The sequence below is a fragment of the Cebus imitator genome, unplaced genomic scaffold (assembly GCF_001604975.1).
Source record: "Cebus imitator isolate Cc_AM_T3 unplaced genomic scaffold, Cebus_imitator-1.0 Scaffold61, whole genome shotgun sequence".
In the NCBI taxonomy this organism is placed as follows: Eukaryota; Metazoa; Chordata; class Mammalia; order Primates; family Cebidae; genus Cebus; species Cebus imitator.
This window is the reverse complement of record NW_016107376.1, coordinates 6,318,409-6,334,931: the sequence shown is the minus strand read 5'-3', so window position 1 is coordinate 6,334,931 and position 16,523 is coordinate 6,318,409. Positions and strand designations below refer to the sequence as shown.

The 16,523-nt window shown below is 48.3% G+C and overlaps 1 protein-coding gene and 1 long non-coding RNA gene across 12 annotated transcripts in view; one reads left to right on the top strand and one right to left on the bottom strand.

Annotated features, from left to right (window-relative positions):
• Positions 1 to 16,523, bottom strand: part of FRMD4A (FERM domain containing 4A) — a 679,547-nt gene that overhangs the window by 61,131 nt on the left and 601,893 nt on the right. For 10 of the 11 annotated variants that reach the window (XM_017529828.2, XM_017529827.2, XM_037739021.1 and 7 more), the window contains one exon: positions 3,253 to 3,329. In XM_017529828.2, coding sequence (XP_017385317.1) covers positions 3,253 to 3,329 — 77 coding nt within the window. Of the gene's footprint in view, positions 1 to 3,252; positions 3,330 to 3,563; positions 3,783 to 16,523 lie in introns of those variants that run through there. The other variant, XM_017529832.2, reaches the window with a different exon arrangement.
• Positions 3,790 to 16,523, top strand: part of LOC108305259 — a 19,447-nt gene continuing 6,713 nt past the window's right edge. The window contains exon 1 of the long non-coding RNA XR_005200474.1: positions 3,790 to 3,874. This is a non-coding gene — a long non-coding RNA (uncharacterized LOC108305259). The remainder of the gene's footprint in view (positions 3,875 to 16,523) is intronic.

Genomic DNA, 16,523 nt, shown 5'->3' with positions numbered 1-16,523 from the left:
GATACCCCACAAACCCTGCCTTGATAATTCCATGTTCTATGCATGTAACACACACACACGCAGCCCATAAATACATGAAATATGAACAACCAGTACAAGAGAAAAAAGTCACCACTAGGATGTGAAAAGAGAACTGAGCGCAAGAAAGCCCTTACAGGTCACAGCTCTGGTTCCGTCACCGTGCTAAATAACTGACCTGAAGCCATTTCCTTTTCTCCTGTGTCTTTAAGGCTGAAGTCAACCTGGGTCCCCATCTCCGGGCTCCCTGGGCCTCCCCGTATCCCTGCCTGTCTGCAGGCTAATTCAGTGTACTCAGAGCGAGTTTACCTGAGAGGAGAGACGGCTCCAGTCGTTCCTCTGGGCTCTTCCACCGCCGACTTTCCTCTAGCCAGACCCTCCCTCACTTCTTTATCCTAATTGAAGAGCCCCCACCTGAGATCTATATCCCCCTGAGGGCCCACCACATGGCTTTAATCCTAGTTACTCCTCCAGGTTCTGCCCAGACCTCTCCTTCCTGGTAAGCCTCTCCCTTCCTGACCAGCCATGCCTCTGGTGACCCTGTCATTCACCCTTCATGGCCCATGACATCTGGCCCTTCCGTACAGTAAAGAGGCGAAGTGCATGAGCTCCGGGCCAGACATGGTAGGTTCAAATCCTGCCTCTCCTTTCTATAGCTACTTGTCATCTAGGGTAGCTTCTTTTGTTTCTTGTGACATCCCTCAGTTCCTTCTTCTCAGCCGGGTTCCAGGCAGCGGCTCACAACTGTAATCCCAGCACTTTGAGAGGCCAAGATGGGAGCATCGTTTGAGCTCAGGAGTTCAAGACCAGCCTGTGCAACCCTGTGAGACCCAGTCTCTCCAAAAAAAAAAAAAAAAAAAGCTGGGTTTGGTGATGTGAGCCTGTAGTCCCAGCTACTTGGGAGGCTAAGGTGGGAGAACTGCTGGGAGGTGGAGGTTGCAGTGAGGAATGACTGCACTACTGCATTCCAGCAGGGTGACAGAATGAGATGTAGTCTCTAAAAAAAAAAACAAAAATAAGTTCCTTCTTCTGCCTGTCTTCTCAGCTACACTAGAAGATCTTTAAGGAAGAGGACCCTGCCTCCGACTTCCTTCCTTCTCTGCCACAGCTGACACAGCGCCCGAACATGACACAGAAGCTTCTCAAGAAACATGACATTGATCACTGCTGTCTAGCAGGCATCAGGCCCACTGAATAGCCACATGTGAGGTCTGGATTCTTTCCTACATCCCTGGGCCTTGGGAAAGAGAAGATAATTTAGTAGTACTCACTGATAGGGTGACAGATGCGGAAAGAACACAAACACACATGCGCAGGTACATGCATATGTGGTTAAAGGATTTGTCCAAGGTGCCTGGGAGTTCACTGAATTCCCAGCAGAGCACAGGCATGGAGGAGGGTCTGTTCCCTGCACTCAGCCCCTTAGATTACCCAGTCCCTCATTTTTATCCAATGGAGCATCCCCTTTCTGCATTTGACCCCTTGTGGCAAAGTTCATTTCACTTTTTTTTTTTTTTTTTTTGGAGACAGAGTCTTGCTCTATAGCTCAGGCTGGAGTGCAATGGAGTGATCTTGGCTCATTGCAACCTCCGCCTCCTGAGTTCTCCCGCCTCAGCCTCCCGAGTAGCTGGGATTACAGGTGCCCACCACTACGCCCAGCTAATTTTTGTATTTTTGGTAGAGAAGGGGTTTCACCATGTTATGCTGGTCTCAAACTCCTGACCTCAGGTGATCCACCTGCCTCCGTCTCCCAAAGTGCTGGGATTACAGGCATGAGTCACCACACCCGGCCCACTCTTTTTATACTTAAATTTCCCCTCCTCTTACACACCTAAGAACCTGGTCCGATTCAGTTCACCCGGAAAATGGACAGTGAGTTTCTTCTTGGATGGAATATTATTTTTGGAATCTCCCCATCCGCCCCCCTTGACCTGTGCAGATGAATCTGTGCTCCATGGAGTGGGCTTCTGACCCTGAGAAACATAGGATAAAATATTCTTCTGTTAAAGGCTACCATCTTCACCTGACTGTAGAGACACAGAAACTGAGCTCCTCTCCACTATTCCTGTAGTAACTGTGCTGCTGAGATAAGCTTTTCCCCTATACAGGAGTGGCTGGCTGTTCGAGGCAGATTACCCTGGAGGGCAGGCACGGCTTCATTCCCGCTGGGTTATCATAGGCTGCAGTGCAGGGGCTATTGCACAGGTCCGAGCACTCTCACTGGGCAGGGTAACTCCCAGTCTTCCTCCTGTCCAGAGCTCGTGGGGAGGCACCGCAGCTTGTTTTGAGCACTAGAAGCCATGTGTGAGCTGGAAATGGTGCCAAGTCCTCTTTCTAAGCCCCGGCTGGGGCGTCAACAGCGCCTAAAATCCACTCTGGTCCCCTGTAGGGTCTGATCTTTTCTCCATCTCCGCGGGTCTACCTTCTTAAATGTTTTTGGACTTACGGAAAGTGATTTCTTAGTTGTCAGGCCTGGTTTTAGGGAATGACATTGCTGTTTTGGGGATGCCTACAACTTTAGGTCCAGAGGCAGACAAAGAGAGGAAAACAGTGGGTACCAGCTGCCCAGACCCCGGCCACTCCGGGCTCCCTGCATTCCAATCTGGGGCCCCACTGTCTCGAATCTGACTTAGAGAGCAGGGACTTTTTTACAGCACTGGTGCTCTCTGGGGTACAATTTTGGGTGGAGGAAAAAATAATTGCATTTCTTTCACATCCACCCACAATACTAACATCCTAAAATTACAGCTCCTGGAATAAAACAATGGAACACAACCGCTTGTGACAGAGTCATTTTTGCATTGACTGTCCTGCCTGAAACACTTTTAGAAGCTCTGAGGAGGGATTCCTCAGACTCTTCTGTAGCAACGATTTCCTATGCGGACTTACTGGTGTGTGTAACAAAGTGCCATAAAGCTTCCCTCCAGTGCCCCGGCAGGTAAGACAAACACACACAGACACACACACTCATATAAGCCAGAGACACATGTGGCCAGATGAGATGGTCAGGGAATTGCTACTTACACACACACACACGTGCAAACCCAGTGCATTTATCAACATATGTAATCCAAAAGAAAGCCTCACTGATTTGAACTCCATTCCCGGGAACACCCACCCTCTGTCCCTGCTCCAAACTGACCGTGAACCACTACAGTCCCCAAATCATAAGATAAATAACATGCCCGGCCAAGAGCCACGCCGTCCCGTAAGAAAAGGATTTTTCAAGCTTACCTGCGTGGGTCATGAACTTCCACGGAAAACTTCTTTTCTCTGAAATACAGGTTTTCCAACTGTCTCCATTGGAATATCTGGACAGAAAACAATGTAGTTTAAAACTTAGGACGGGCTGGTTCCTGGGCCGTCTTCCCTGCTCTGCCCGTCAACTTTCCACAGCTGGTAGTTTCCTTATCAAAGCAGAGACTGTAGTTTGTGCTTCCTCCGCCCCTTGCTTGACACACACACACACACACACACGGACACAGGCAGCTCTCCAGTTCAAAACCAGGCAACGTGGGTGTGGATTTTCCTGCAGGTTCCTTAACTGGAACAAAACAAGTTCTTTTCAAGTTCTCCGCCTTTGGTTGGCTTTTGTTGGTGTGCCCCTGGCGGTCCCCAGCTTGGCAGACTTTCCCCTTCCAGGAGAGGGAGGAGAGGTGGAGACGGGAGACAGGGACCGAGCAGAGAAGGCGCAGGGTGAGGGGAGAGGAGCGAGAAGCGAAGAGCGAGCTCTCAGGAGGGAGCGGTGGCCATCTGCGTGCAGTGCCGAGTCGGGCTTCCTCCCTCCAGTGCTGAAATGGGAAGGCGTTCAGATTCCCAGCCTCCCATCGGGACTCCACTTCCTGCTCACTAATGTGTAAGAGCCTTGCTAAGGGCGGAGGAGGCTGGGACCTTATTTCGGGGGCAGGCAACTCAAGATCACAGTGTGAGCCTGTCAAGCCCATTCTTCCTGCTGCAGCACAAAGAAAACCGAGAGTTCTGTGGCCCGGAAGGACGCCGCTTGCAGCTTGGCCAGGGAGGGTGAGAAGGGGCATGAAGGGGCCCTGGCGGTCCTTCCCCCTTCGGACCAGTGAGCTCGTTAACTAAGAAGCCGACTGTAATGTTTGGAAGTAATTAGGGCTGCCTCCAATTGCTCCAGGAACGCGGTTCCTTTCATTCATTGGATGCAAAAGAAAGTTACTTTCACCCTCTGGGAAATGTCACAGGAGGTTCAAGTTGCGTGCACACACATTTACATTCATATTTGATGGTGACTGCATCCCCTTCAATACACTTGGAATTTCGGTTTATTTTGCAGAAAGAAGGGGTAAAGCAGGAATCTTGTTTTTGCCATTCTGCGGGGAACAGCTTCCCTGAGCTCCCCGCTTTCTCTGGTCTCTGAGATGAATGCTTTTTAGGGTCTTACCCCCAGAGTTCTCAGACCTGAGGCTCCTGACCCTCTCTGGCATCCTTATGTTCTCTCCACCTTGGAGACGTGACAGCCATTTCCTGTATCCCACCCACCTGTCTTCCCACGCTGGGGACAGGCTAGTCAACAGCTGGCCAGTGGACCCAGCACCCCGAATAATACTGGGCTGGAGTGAAAACGGCCTCTGGAATGGCTGCCTTCTTTTATCTTCATAATCTGCTCTCTGGGATTTTACAATTATTTTGTCTGTGTAAGTACTGGGAAGGAGAATATCTATTATCTCTTATTATAGAGCGGCCTCTTTTGTCCCGGGCTCAGAGCGAATTTCACTCTGAAATCCAAGGAAATAGTATTTTACTTTCTTGTTAAGCATCAACTCCAGGTGGGTGGAGAGACATTGCAAGGAAAGCAAATGGCCCAAAGCCGTATGTTGGCTGATAGCTTTGTGTCACAGATTCGACAGCACCTGAGCGAGTCTCATGCTCCTATCTGATGCTTAGTCACTATAAATCTTTCAGTGAAAACACCCAAAGTTCCTCTCTGGTCCCCAGTTGTTATATATTCAGAGACATTCCACCTGAACTTAGCCAGAGCTACAAAAATACCAGAATGAACAGGTTCTATGGCATTGGCCTCATAACCTGGGGGCAGTAGGCTGAGCAAACTGGTCAGGCACGCAGGCTTTGCAGTGTGACTGCATCTGTTCCAATCCACGCTCTCCTACATTAAAAAAAAAAAAATTTGAGACAGTCTTGCTCTGTCCCCCAGGCTGGAGTGCAGTGGCATGATCTTGGCTCACTGCAACCTCTGCCTCTCGGGTTCAAGTGATTCCTGTGCCTCAGCCTTCTGAGTAGCTGGGATTACAGGAGTGCGCCACCACATCTGAATAATTTTTGTATTTTTTAGTAGAGACGGGGTTTCACCATGTTGGCCAGGCTGGTCTCCAACTCCTGGCCTCAAGAGATCTGGCTGCCTCAGTCTCCCAAAGTGCTGGGATTACAGGGATGAGTCACCATGCCCAGCTCAGACTCCACTAATTCTGAGCTTCTGGATCTTACACAAGTTACAGTACTTCCTTTAGCCTCAGTTTCCCCCTCTGTAAAATGGCAAAAAGGACCCCTATGGGAGATCTCAGCAGCTGCAGATCTTATCACGGTGCTGGCACAAAATGACCTTAGAGCTTACTATGAATCCCAATTGTTCTTACTTCTTCCAAAGGCTGGCAGACTAAAAGAGAGTCATTCCAGAACAACCAGAATCATTCTTTTCTTAGATTTCCTAACTCAAGCACCAACTTTTGGGTTTTAAAAAAATTAAGTGTGTGCTGCAAATCCTTAAATAGAGATAATTTTTCTCCCACTGCCCCTCCTCCCCTCCTCTTAAGTAAGGGATGTGGATGGTACTTCAATGAAAATTTCCTGCTGGCTGCCCCCGACGGGGGTCTCTCAGTCCCTATCCTGCACCTGCCTTGCTCAGGCAAAGTGAAGTCTTGGACAGGATCAGCCTTCTGGGTGTGCCACCTGAGGGCCCTTTGCTGAGGTCTTTGGCTTAGTTTCACAATCTGCTGTTGACATCTTGAAATTCCTAATAGTTTTTTCATTCTTTCTTTCTGTCCTTTCCTTCTTCCTTTTTCTCTCTCCCTCCCTCCCTCCCTCACTCCCTCCCTCCCTTCAATTTTTTTTGGTCTTCGTCTTTGTTGCTACATGCTTTAAAAACATTATTTCCATAGGTTTTTGGGGAACAGGTGAGATTTGCTTCCATGAGTAAGTTCCTTAGCAGTGATCTGTGAGATTCTGGTGAGCCCATCACCTGGGCAGTATACACTGAACCCACCTAATGGTTGGATCAAAGGACCCTGTATTTCCATTCTGCACTGGGCCCTGCTCATTGTGGACTTGGTCCTGGCCTTACATCCTGGCAGGTACTGTGGGGTGAGGTCCCTGCCAGCCTAATGGGCAGGCCCAGGGAGGTGGGACCCTCAAACCCTCCAAGAGGAGGAAAGAAAACAGAACCAGGTATAAGCATGCTTGAGAAAACCCCTGTGCCTTTCATGGGAAGCCCCCTTCCCACCTGATGAAGAATCCCAGCGTACAATGCTCCGAGGGGCTGTTTCCCTGGCAACTCCTCTTTCCCCCATTCCATGCAAAATAAAACACAAACCAAGCCTTGCTTTAAGTGCTCCCTGATGCAGTTCGGCGTGGAGAGCTGCACGTCTGCCAAAGGGCCGGGACAAAACCATCTGGATTCTGCTGCAGCGCCCCGTCCGTGGCTGCTGTACTGCCCGTGGGAAGGCCCTGCCTCCAGCTTCTGCCCTTGGCCATGAACCATGGAGTCCTGGCTCCCAGGCAGCTCCCCGGAATGATGCACTAGACATTTTTGTAACCGGGTGCAGAACAATGGATTCCCCTGATGCTTGCTTTAAGCATGATTTTTTGTCTTGCAAATGCAATCCTGGGAAGGAAGGGTAAAAGTGAGGTGAAGGGATGGGCGATTTTCAGGATCAGATTCTTGCATTGAGACATTAGAAGGGTCCAGGAATAGTCCGGGCACAGTGGCTTATGCCCAGAATCCCAGCACTTTGGGAGGCTGAGGTGGGTGGATCACTTGAGGTCAGGAGTTCGAGATCAGCCTGGCCCACATGACGAAACCGCATCTCTACGAAATATACAAAAATTAGCCGGGTATGGTGGCGGGCGCCTGTAGTCCCAGCTACTCAGGAGGCTGAGGCAAGAGAATCACTTGAACCTGGGAGGCAGAGGTTGCAGTGAGCCAGGATCACGAGACTGCATTCCAGCCTGGTGACAGAGCAAGACTCCCTCTCGAAACAAACAAACACAAACAAAAACAAACGGGTCCCAGGAACAGAAGAGGAGGTGTACATGTCGGAACAGTGGCCTGATCCTTTTTTCTTCTCTTAGGAGGGAGGGGGTGAGCTGGGGAGCAGGAATATGAAGGCAGCAGGGACCTGGAGGGTGGGAGCAGCTGCTCCTTGCCCAGAGCTGGGAGCAGCTTGCTGGAAAGGCATCGTGCTCTTCATGGGGGCATTTCTGCACATGGGCTCTTGTGCTCATGGCTTAGAGGCCCTGCCTGTGAAATACTTCACTCTGAGGCTGGCAGAGCAAACACAACAAGCAAATCAACAAACAGGAGATGCTCCATCTAGCCTCCCTTTCGTCAACAGGGTAAAGTGGGCTCTGACTGAGCTGGTTTCTGGGCAGCCCCAATGGTCTGCGCCACATCAGGGGAGCATCCCCAGCTTGTGCTGGCCCAGCGTAGCCCTCATAACCCACTGCCACATAAAGCTGCCAACACGCTCTGCCCCTCCGTGTAAAGACACAGCAGACACCCACAGTGATCATCAGGATGACTGGGCAGGTTTCCTTAGGATTTTGTGTAACTCCCATGGCCAATTATGCCCAAGGAGCTAATTAAAAAGCTAAAATACATAGTTGTACCAATAATCAAAGAAGGTATTAATTCGTACCTATTAAATCAAGGCGTTTCTAATGCACTTCATTTAGGCATCTTTAAAAAGCCCTGCAAACATCGTTCCTTTGATCTTTTGGCATCCCCCAAGAAGAGTGAGTGGGAAATTTACTTCTTGGGGTAAATGAGGTCCAGAGAAATTAAGGAAAACTGCCTAAGGCCACACAGCAAGTAAGTGAGGGAACCAGAAATAGAATTCAAGGGCACCTGGTCCATTACTCTAACCTCTAACTATGTTGCTTTCCCCAGGAGTCCACCAATTAGTGGGTACAACTCTCACTGACTAATGGGTGGTTAACTTTACAAGTGGAATGAGTTTTACAAATGAGCTACAATATGATTAAGGAGAAAGTAAAAGAGCAAATCTTTCTCATCCTGCACCATGGCCTGGCTTTACTTATTTTTTTTTGAGACGGTGTTTCACTCTTGTTACCCAGGCCGGAGTGCAATGGCGCGATCTCGGCTCACCGCAACCTCCGCCTCCTGGGTTCAGGCAATTCTCCTGCCTCAGCCTCCTGAGTAGCTGGGATTACAGGCACACGCCACCATGCCCAGCTAATTTTTTGTAGTTTTAGTAGAGACGGGGTTTCACCATGTTGACCAGGATGATCTCGATCTCTTGACCTCCTGATCCACCCGCCTCGGCCTCCCAAAGTGCTGGGATTACAGGCGTGAGCCACTGTGCCTGGCCCTGGCTTTACTTTTTTACGGTAAATGATAACAAGCATTCTTTCTTTCTTTTCTTGGAGTCCTGGCTTCCTCTAGTTTTCTACACAGCAGTGCTTCAGTACTCCGTAGCTTTCATCCAAAGACTAAAACACAGCTACAGTTGTGATGAAGAACAGCCTGGGCCGGGCGTGGTGGCTTGTGTCTATAATCCCTACTACTTGGGAGGCTGAGGCAGGAGAATCACTTGAGCCCAGGAGGTGGAGGCTGCAGTAAGCTGAGATCTTCCACTGTACTCTAGCCTGGGCAAAAGAGTGAGACTGCATCTCAAAAAAAAACAGAACAGCCTGCATGCCTGGATGATCTGGGCTTGCATGGAACGAAACTTAGAGGAAACCACCAGGAAGTAGCTTCCTTGAGACTATGTCTGTCCCTGTTGTTGGGACTGGCTGATACTGGATGTGGATTCTTGGTTTCTGACCTAGATTTGCTGTGATTCCCAATGCGATCACAGGTCCTCCACTTCCCTTTTCTGGGCCTCAGTGTCTTCATGTATGAAAACAGGAGATGGGAAACATTTATCCATGGAGTGCAAATGAGAGTTGCTGAAAAATACTACCTTTGAGCCCTGAATGCAACACAGTCTACTCTAAGTACTTGATGAGCGGGGACCAGTTACTGGATTCTAGCTAGCCTCTGGATTCCCACATCCTGTGTTTGGCTGAAGGTTGGGGCAGAGGAAGGGGCCTTGGCTTCACTGGACTTCCTCCCTGGCCAGCACTTATGGAGAGCTGGGGCTGCATGTGGTGTGGTGGGCGAGCTCCCAGGACGATGCGGAAATAGACGATTGAGAGGAAGCTCAGTCCGGTGCCTCTGATGCCTGACCAGGACTTTGGAGAACCTTGTCTTCCCCCGTTGTCCCTGAGGCTGAGTCACCAAGCTTCTTACTGACCTCCCTATGAGTAACTTCCTATGTAGTCACCCAGGGGGGCTACTACACAGAATCATAGCAGCCATCTGGTCCACCTCCTCCTTGCACAGATAAAGCAGCCCCAGTAGACGGAGGTTAAGGGATTGGCAGAAGTTAAAGAAGTAACTGATGTTAGCACCCACATCTTGTGATTTCTGCTCCTGGCCTCTTTCTAACACACCATGAAGCTCTGTCAATGACTGAGAACAAGGCTGCTTCCAGCTTCCTGTTCTGGGTCTCTATGTAGGAAGAATTAGGCTCATGGACAGGAATAATCTCCAAGCTCAGAAGGAAACATAGCAAATGAAAAACTCACTTCCTGATCTCACTTCTGCCCTTTTTACTTTCTAGAGCAGACTGGCACTTGCAAATCTCTAAGTGGGTTTGTATTTTCAGCAAATACAAATGGTTTGCTACACATCTAGAGGGCTCCAGCGCAAAACAAAGGAGTCACTGAACCAGAATCAGACGGAATTTAAAATGTGAGAGCACCCAGAAAGCCCTAAGCCTGTGCTTTCAGAGGACTAGATCCCATGTTTCCCAGTAAGGTTTTGCTACTGGGGCACAGTGGGTTCTATAAGGGCAACGGAAGTGTGTGTGTGTGTATGTATATATATACACACACATATATATGTATACTTCTTTTTTTTTTTTCAGAGACAGAGTCTCGATCAATCCCCCAGGCTGGAATGCAGTTGCACGATCTCGGCTCACTGCAACCTCTGCTGCCTCCTGGGTTCAAGCAATTCTCTTGTCTCAGCCTCCCAAGTAGCTGGAATTACAGGCGCCTGCCATCACGCCCAGCTAATTTTGGTATTTTTAGTAAAGATGGGGTTTCATCATGTTGGCCAGGCTGGTCTTGAACCCCTGATCTCAGGTGATCCACCCACCTCAGCCTCCCAAATTGCTGGGATTACAGGCATGAGCCGCCGCATCTGGCACAGGTATTTGTTTTTAGTGGGCTGAAATCATGTGTCGGAGGTTTTTTCTTCCTAATAGTTCTACAGGGATTCAATATATTTTACTTTGCACAAAAAGGAGACAGAAGCAAGGCCCCTGGGTTTTAGGCAATATTGAATTCCCATTCCCTTTCCAACCATTCATGTAGTGGTCATCTACTTTGTACTGGCCTGTTCTAACAGGCAAGAGGAAACATGTGGTGCCTAATACATGTTTATGTTTGTAGGGAGCTTATGATCTACTTGGGAAGACAAGACATGCTTAAAGTAGCCTGTATTCATGATACAGGAATCCATGATGGAGCTTAAAACCATCTCTGGTTTCTGTACCAGGCTTTAAAAACTCTATGGAAGTGCCACATTGCCTCATTCAGATAAATCTCATGCTTTTGTCTCAAATAATTAAGATTCATGACTGTTGCTTACTCTTGATTGTTTTGGTTTTTCACTTTGAGGAGCAAGAACCCTTGGTGGGAGGTCAAGAGCCCTCAGTTCTAGCTCTGACTTTGTAAGGCCCTCTCCATCTTCGCTTCCTCTTCTCTAAAATGAGGGGGTGTGTGGGCATTCCTGCATTCTGTGCATGGGTTGAAGGTCAGCATTGTAAATCCAGAGAATGTCAAGCTGCAATTCTTTGGAATTTAAAAATAAAGTAGCTTGATTTAAACATTTCCTACTGACGGGAGACAATACAGAATAGCATGGATTAAAAGCAGGGTTTTCAGTGTCACACAGCCTGCTGCTTACTGGCTGTGTAGTCTCAGAAATTCAATTTGAGTCTCAGTTTTTTCATCCTTGAAGTAATAGAAATAATAGCACTTTTCTCATAGGGCTGCTGTATTAATGAATTAGTATATATTAAATTGTGCCTAGTACATAGCGCTCAGGAAATTATACGACGCTGGTGTGGTGGCTCACACCTGTAATCCCAGCCCTTTTAGAGGCTGACTCCAGTGGATCATCTGAGATCAGGAGTTCGAGACCATCCTGGCCAACATAATGAAACCCTGTTTCTACTAAAAATACAAAAATGAGCCAGTCATGGTGGCATGCACCTGTAATCCCAGCTACTCGGGAGGCTGAGGCAGGAGAATCACTTGAATCAGGGAGGTGGAGGTTGCAGTGAACTGAGATGTGCCACTGCACTCCAGCCTGGGTGAAAGAGTGAGATTCCGTCCCTCCATCCAAAAAATACTATGGTCATAAGGGAAATACTTATGATTACATGCCAACATTATTCTTAAAGTAAAACAAAAGTTCTGAATACTTTCAACACATATCAGCACAAGGTACAGGTTTGTGTAATTTTTTTTTTTTGAAAGACAACTCATATGGTGCCATGAGCATTACAGAAACTCATTTCTGAGTTTTCTGAAAAGTTGGATCGTTTACAGTGCAAGCATAAGCCGGACCCAGGGTTTCATTCATTCATTTGTGCTGGAGTTTGCTATATTCTCTTTGGGGTTTATTCCTAATCTTATTGGCCAATTCTTCTGTCCACTGCAATCTTAACCAGAGTCAGTTTTGACCATTTTCTTGTTGTGACTTCTAATCTCAAAATATTCACCCTGCGAAGAAAGTATCCTATTGTAAGATGACTCAGACTTATACAGAACACAGTGGGCTATAATGGGAACACATCAGGCCCTCCCAAATACCCAAACAGTGACGGCAGATCATCAGCTTCCTAAATGGGTCAGAGGCTGTCCTCCATCACTTGTACTGCAAAAGGGCTCCCTAGCATCTATTTTCTTCAGCGATGGCCACATACCCAGCCCGGGAGACAATGGCTAATTTTTCTCTGCAGCCAGCCTAATGGAATCAAGATGTTCTTCCGGCCAGTTGCTTCTTCCTCATTGTCAGACAACCGGAGCTCTAAATTGATTTGATTCATTCAGTGACAGATACGCAGAGCACCAGGCCTTGACCCCTTAATGGATGGGCTCTTTTTAACCCATCAAAAACCTCTTAGCTTCCTTTGGCACAAGAGTCATTACTAGGGGAAAAGAGAGAAAGACGTTAACAAGTACCTAACAAGCCCATTGAGATGCAGGCCATTTTGTTTTTCCCATTCGACTGGATTTCCTTTCATTTTTCTCCCTAGAGGCCTCTCTCTGTATTATTTTCTTGTGTATATTTTGGCTTTTCTTGCAGAAAGACTTTACCATGAAGCTTTGGTGAATGTAAATTCTTTCAAGAGAAGCTGGAATTGTTTTTCTTTTCGCATCCTCTGCCCCCAACCCCCCATGTCATTCCTTCCCTCCTCAGAGTGCCCCGGGGGGCTGGCCGGGGTCAGCGGGCTGAATGGCTGAAGTTGTCCAGTGATTTGCAATATCTGGGTCTAGCTTTGGTTTTTCTTTTTTTAATTTCTTCTTCTTCTTCTTCCTCTTTTTTTTGAGATGGAGCCTTGCTCTGTTGACAGGCTGGAGTGCAGTGGCATGATCTTAGCTCACTGCAACCTCCGCCTCCCAGGTTCAAGCGATTCCCCACCTCAGCCCCCGGGTAGCTGGGACTACAGTCACGCACCACCATGCCCAGCTAATTCTTTTTTGTATTTTAGTAGAGACAGGGATTTACCATGTTGGCCAGGATGGTCTTGACCTTCTGACCTTGTGATCTGCCCGCCTCAGCCTCCCAAAGTGCTGGGATTCCAGGCAGGAGCCACTGCGCCCAGCCTGGTTTTTCTAGCAATTAGCACTGTGACCCAGTGATGTGTGGCTTAACCTCTCTGTGCTCCAGTCTTTCCTTGAAAAAAAAAAAAAAAAAAAAAAAAAAAAGTCCACACTTTTCTTGAAAAAAAAAAAAAAAAAAAAAAAAAAAGCCAAGGCTAATTATACCTCTATGAGGGACCTCAGTGGGATGCTTCAAAGGGGAATTAATCAGTCTGAGAAGTACTTTGTACATGTCGGGAGAAGGTGATAACAGGCCCTTTCACCTGCTTTGGCCCAGACATCTCTTTCCAGATTGCTGTAGTTACTTTCTAAATGTTTTTTAATGTTTAAAACTTTTTTAATTTTCAAATTTTTTATTTTTGAGATAGAGTCTCACTCTGTTGCCCAGGCTAGAGTGCACTGGCACAATCTTGGTTCAGAGCAACCTGTACCTCCCGGGTTTAAGCGACTCTGCTGCCTCAGCCTCCTGAGTAGCTGGGATTCCTGACAGTGCCACCATGCCTGGCTAATTTTTGTATTTTTAGTAGAGATGGGATTTCGCCATGTTGGCCAGGGGGGTCTTGAACTCCTGACCTCAAGTGATCTTCCTGCCTCAGCCTCCCAAAGTGCTGGGATTACAGGTATGAGCCACCATGCCTGGCTAATTTTTTTTTTTTTTTAAATGAGGTTTTGACTGCTTTGGAGGACTGCCTTTAGGGAAAAACCTGTTGTTACTCTTTTTTTTCTGTTTTTCTAGGGATGGCAGAGAGGTTGGCAGTTGGCGTTTTTCTTATGCCTGCTCCAGCTCTCCCCAGACATGTGGCATCATAGAGACATCCTGATCTCCTCTGCGGAGGTCACTGGACTGAATGGAAGATGGTAATGGGATGGAAGAAGCTGGCAGCCGGTTCTGCAGGGACGTACGGGCATACACCCGCGAACACTGTGCTCTATCGTGCATAACAAAAAGAAAAAAAGGTCAATACTCTACCCTAGTGACATCTGTGTGAAGCAAAGAAAGAAAAACCAAAGTGAGCCAACCAGCGAGGGCTGAGGCTCTGGGGAATAATGATTTAACAGCGGCTTGTTTGCACTTTGGAACACCTTGTGCTTCCAGAGCTGGCCCCTCCTGCTGGGGAGGGGAGAGGTCCCAGCGCTGCTGCCTAGCAGACCTCGGTTTTGGTGGGCACCCGGGGCGAGGCAGATTGCCTGCTGCTGCAACTTCATGTGTGAGCTCCAGGCTCCCCTGGTTGGAAGGTGCCAGGGAGTGAGGCGGGTGAGCGGGCATCAGGCCAGGGGTTTGTGGTTTGCTTTTCAAGTCAGGCTGCTGCTGGGAGAAGGAACACTTGCGGTCTCGCCAGCTGTTCTGCAATGGGAGGCGGTGGCCTACCCCGTGCCAGCCTGGAGGGCCTGACCTCTCAGCTTGACCCAAGGCATGCAGGGGGCGGCTGCGGCCGGGCTGCGGTTCTGCAGCTGGAGCCCTGCTGGACTCTCATGACTTCTTTCTATGGATCATCTGGTGGGAGCAATTTGGTATCTGCTCCATGAGGTTTCCTTCCAGAGACAAGTGAGGACTTCAGATCCAGACTTTCTGTCTTTCCAGGAAGCCTGGTCCTATTTAAACTCTGCTCTTTCCCCCAGAGGACTTCTGCAGTGCACAGGTCGACTTGGGGAAACTGAATTGAGGGGAGGAGGCGGGGTGGAAACAGAGGAGGAAGCTGAGGCTTCTACTCCGCAGCCTGCCTTAAACCACTTTCTTTTCTCCAGGGCTGTCCCAAGCCTCCCAAAATTCCCAGCCCTGGTCTGGGCTAGTTCTCCCAGATATTCATACATACACCTCAGCCAAAGCAACGATCTTCAGCACCGTAATGGTTTTTATGCTCTAATGTCTTCCTCAACCAGACTTAAGTTCCTTGAATATGTTTTCCTGGCACCTAGCATATACCTGGGGGCATATTAGGCCCTTGCCAGTTGTCTGTTGAGTGAATGAATGGATGGTTGAAGAGCTTTTTGAGGTAGGGATTATGGCAACTGAGGTTCAGAAAGGTTAAGCCACTTTCTCAACGTCACACAGATGACACATGGTAGGAGGTGATACTCGAACCCTTCTCTGTCTGCTCAACTCCATGCTATTTCTATCATGTGAGGAACCTCCAGTGGCTGAGCCCAGATATCTTAGTAAAAATACATTTCTAGCTGGGCATGGTGGCTCAATCCCAGCACTTTAGGAGGCTGATGTGGGCAGATCACAAGGTCAGGAGTTTGAGACCAACCTGACCAATATGGTAAAACCCCGTCTCTACAAAAGATACAAAAATTAGCTGGGCATGGTGGCGCATACCTGTAGTCCCAGCTACTCAGGAGGCTGGGGCAGGAGAATTGCTTGAACCTGGGAGGCAGAGGTTGCAGTGAGCCGAGATCATGCCACTGTACTCCAGCCTGGGCAACAGAGTGAGATTCTGTCTCAAAAAAAAAATAAAAAATAAAAAAATACATTTCGAAATTGCAAGTGATGCAGTAATAGGGAAGTGGCAGTTAGGGTCAGCTCAAGGAGGGAGGACAGTAAGAGCTACAGCCCAGGAGCCATAGCCCTTCTTTCTGGGAGTTCTGTTGGAAATAAACTCTACTATTCCAAGGTGAACTGGGGAAGTCTATGATCCCAGCAGCTCATGGTCTCAAACTGGAATCCTATTCCCAACCTAGAGGTCAGATCTTTGCAAATCACATTGCCTAGAAATTGCCTCTGTCTGTTTGAGCTGTCAAGAATGACCCAAGGCAGGTAGTACCCGGACTGTGGCATCCTTGAGCCCCACGTGCAGGTGCCGATCAGAGCCCCAGGCTGGCAGGCAGGGTTGGGCGGAGTTGGGCAGAGTGCTGGCTGTGCTACGGTTTGGTGTTAAATGGGTTTACATTTTCCGGAAGGTCAATTCAGCCTGGACTTCCCCTCTGAATCAAACTCATTAAGAAGGAGAAGGTGAAAAAAAGCCTTACACAGCTTCCCAAGTATTGGCTGGTTCAGCAGAAACAAGCTGTTAAGACTGGCCAAGACAGAGAGGTTACTAGAAGTCGGCAAGCAGGGTTTCCCAACTGAACACATCCTTAGAAGAAAGAAAAGGAGTCTAGATTAACCAGAATTACTCAAGGTCTGCGCTACCCCAGCAATTCACTCATGATGTCCTCATCACTCTGTGCTCTTTTGGTGCAACAGACAAAAAATAAAATCAAAGAAGAGCACAGATGGGAGTAATTTTTTATGCTTTTCATTTTTTCATCAGCAAACCTAAGCTGTAAAAAGCTAGTTTCCCTCCCTTCCATTCTCCTCCCAACTGTCTTGCTTGCTATATGGAGTTCTCTGCAACCTTTCCTTA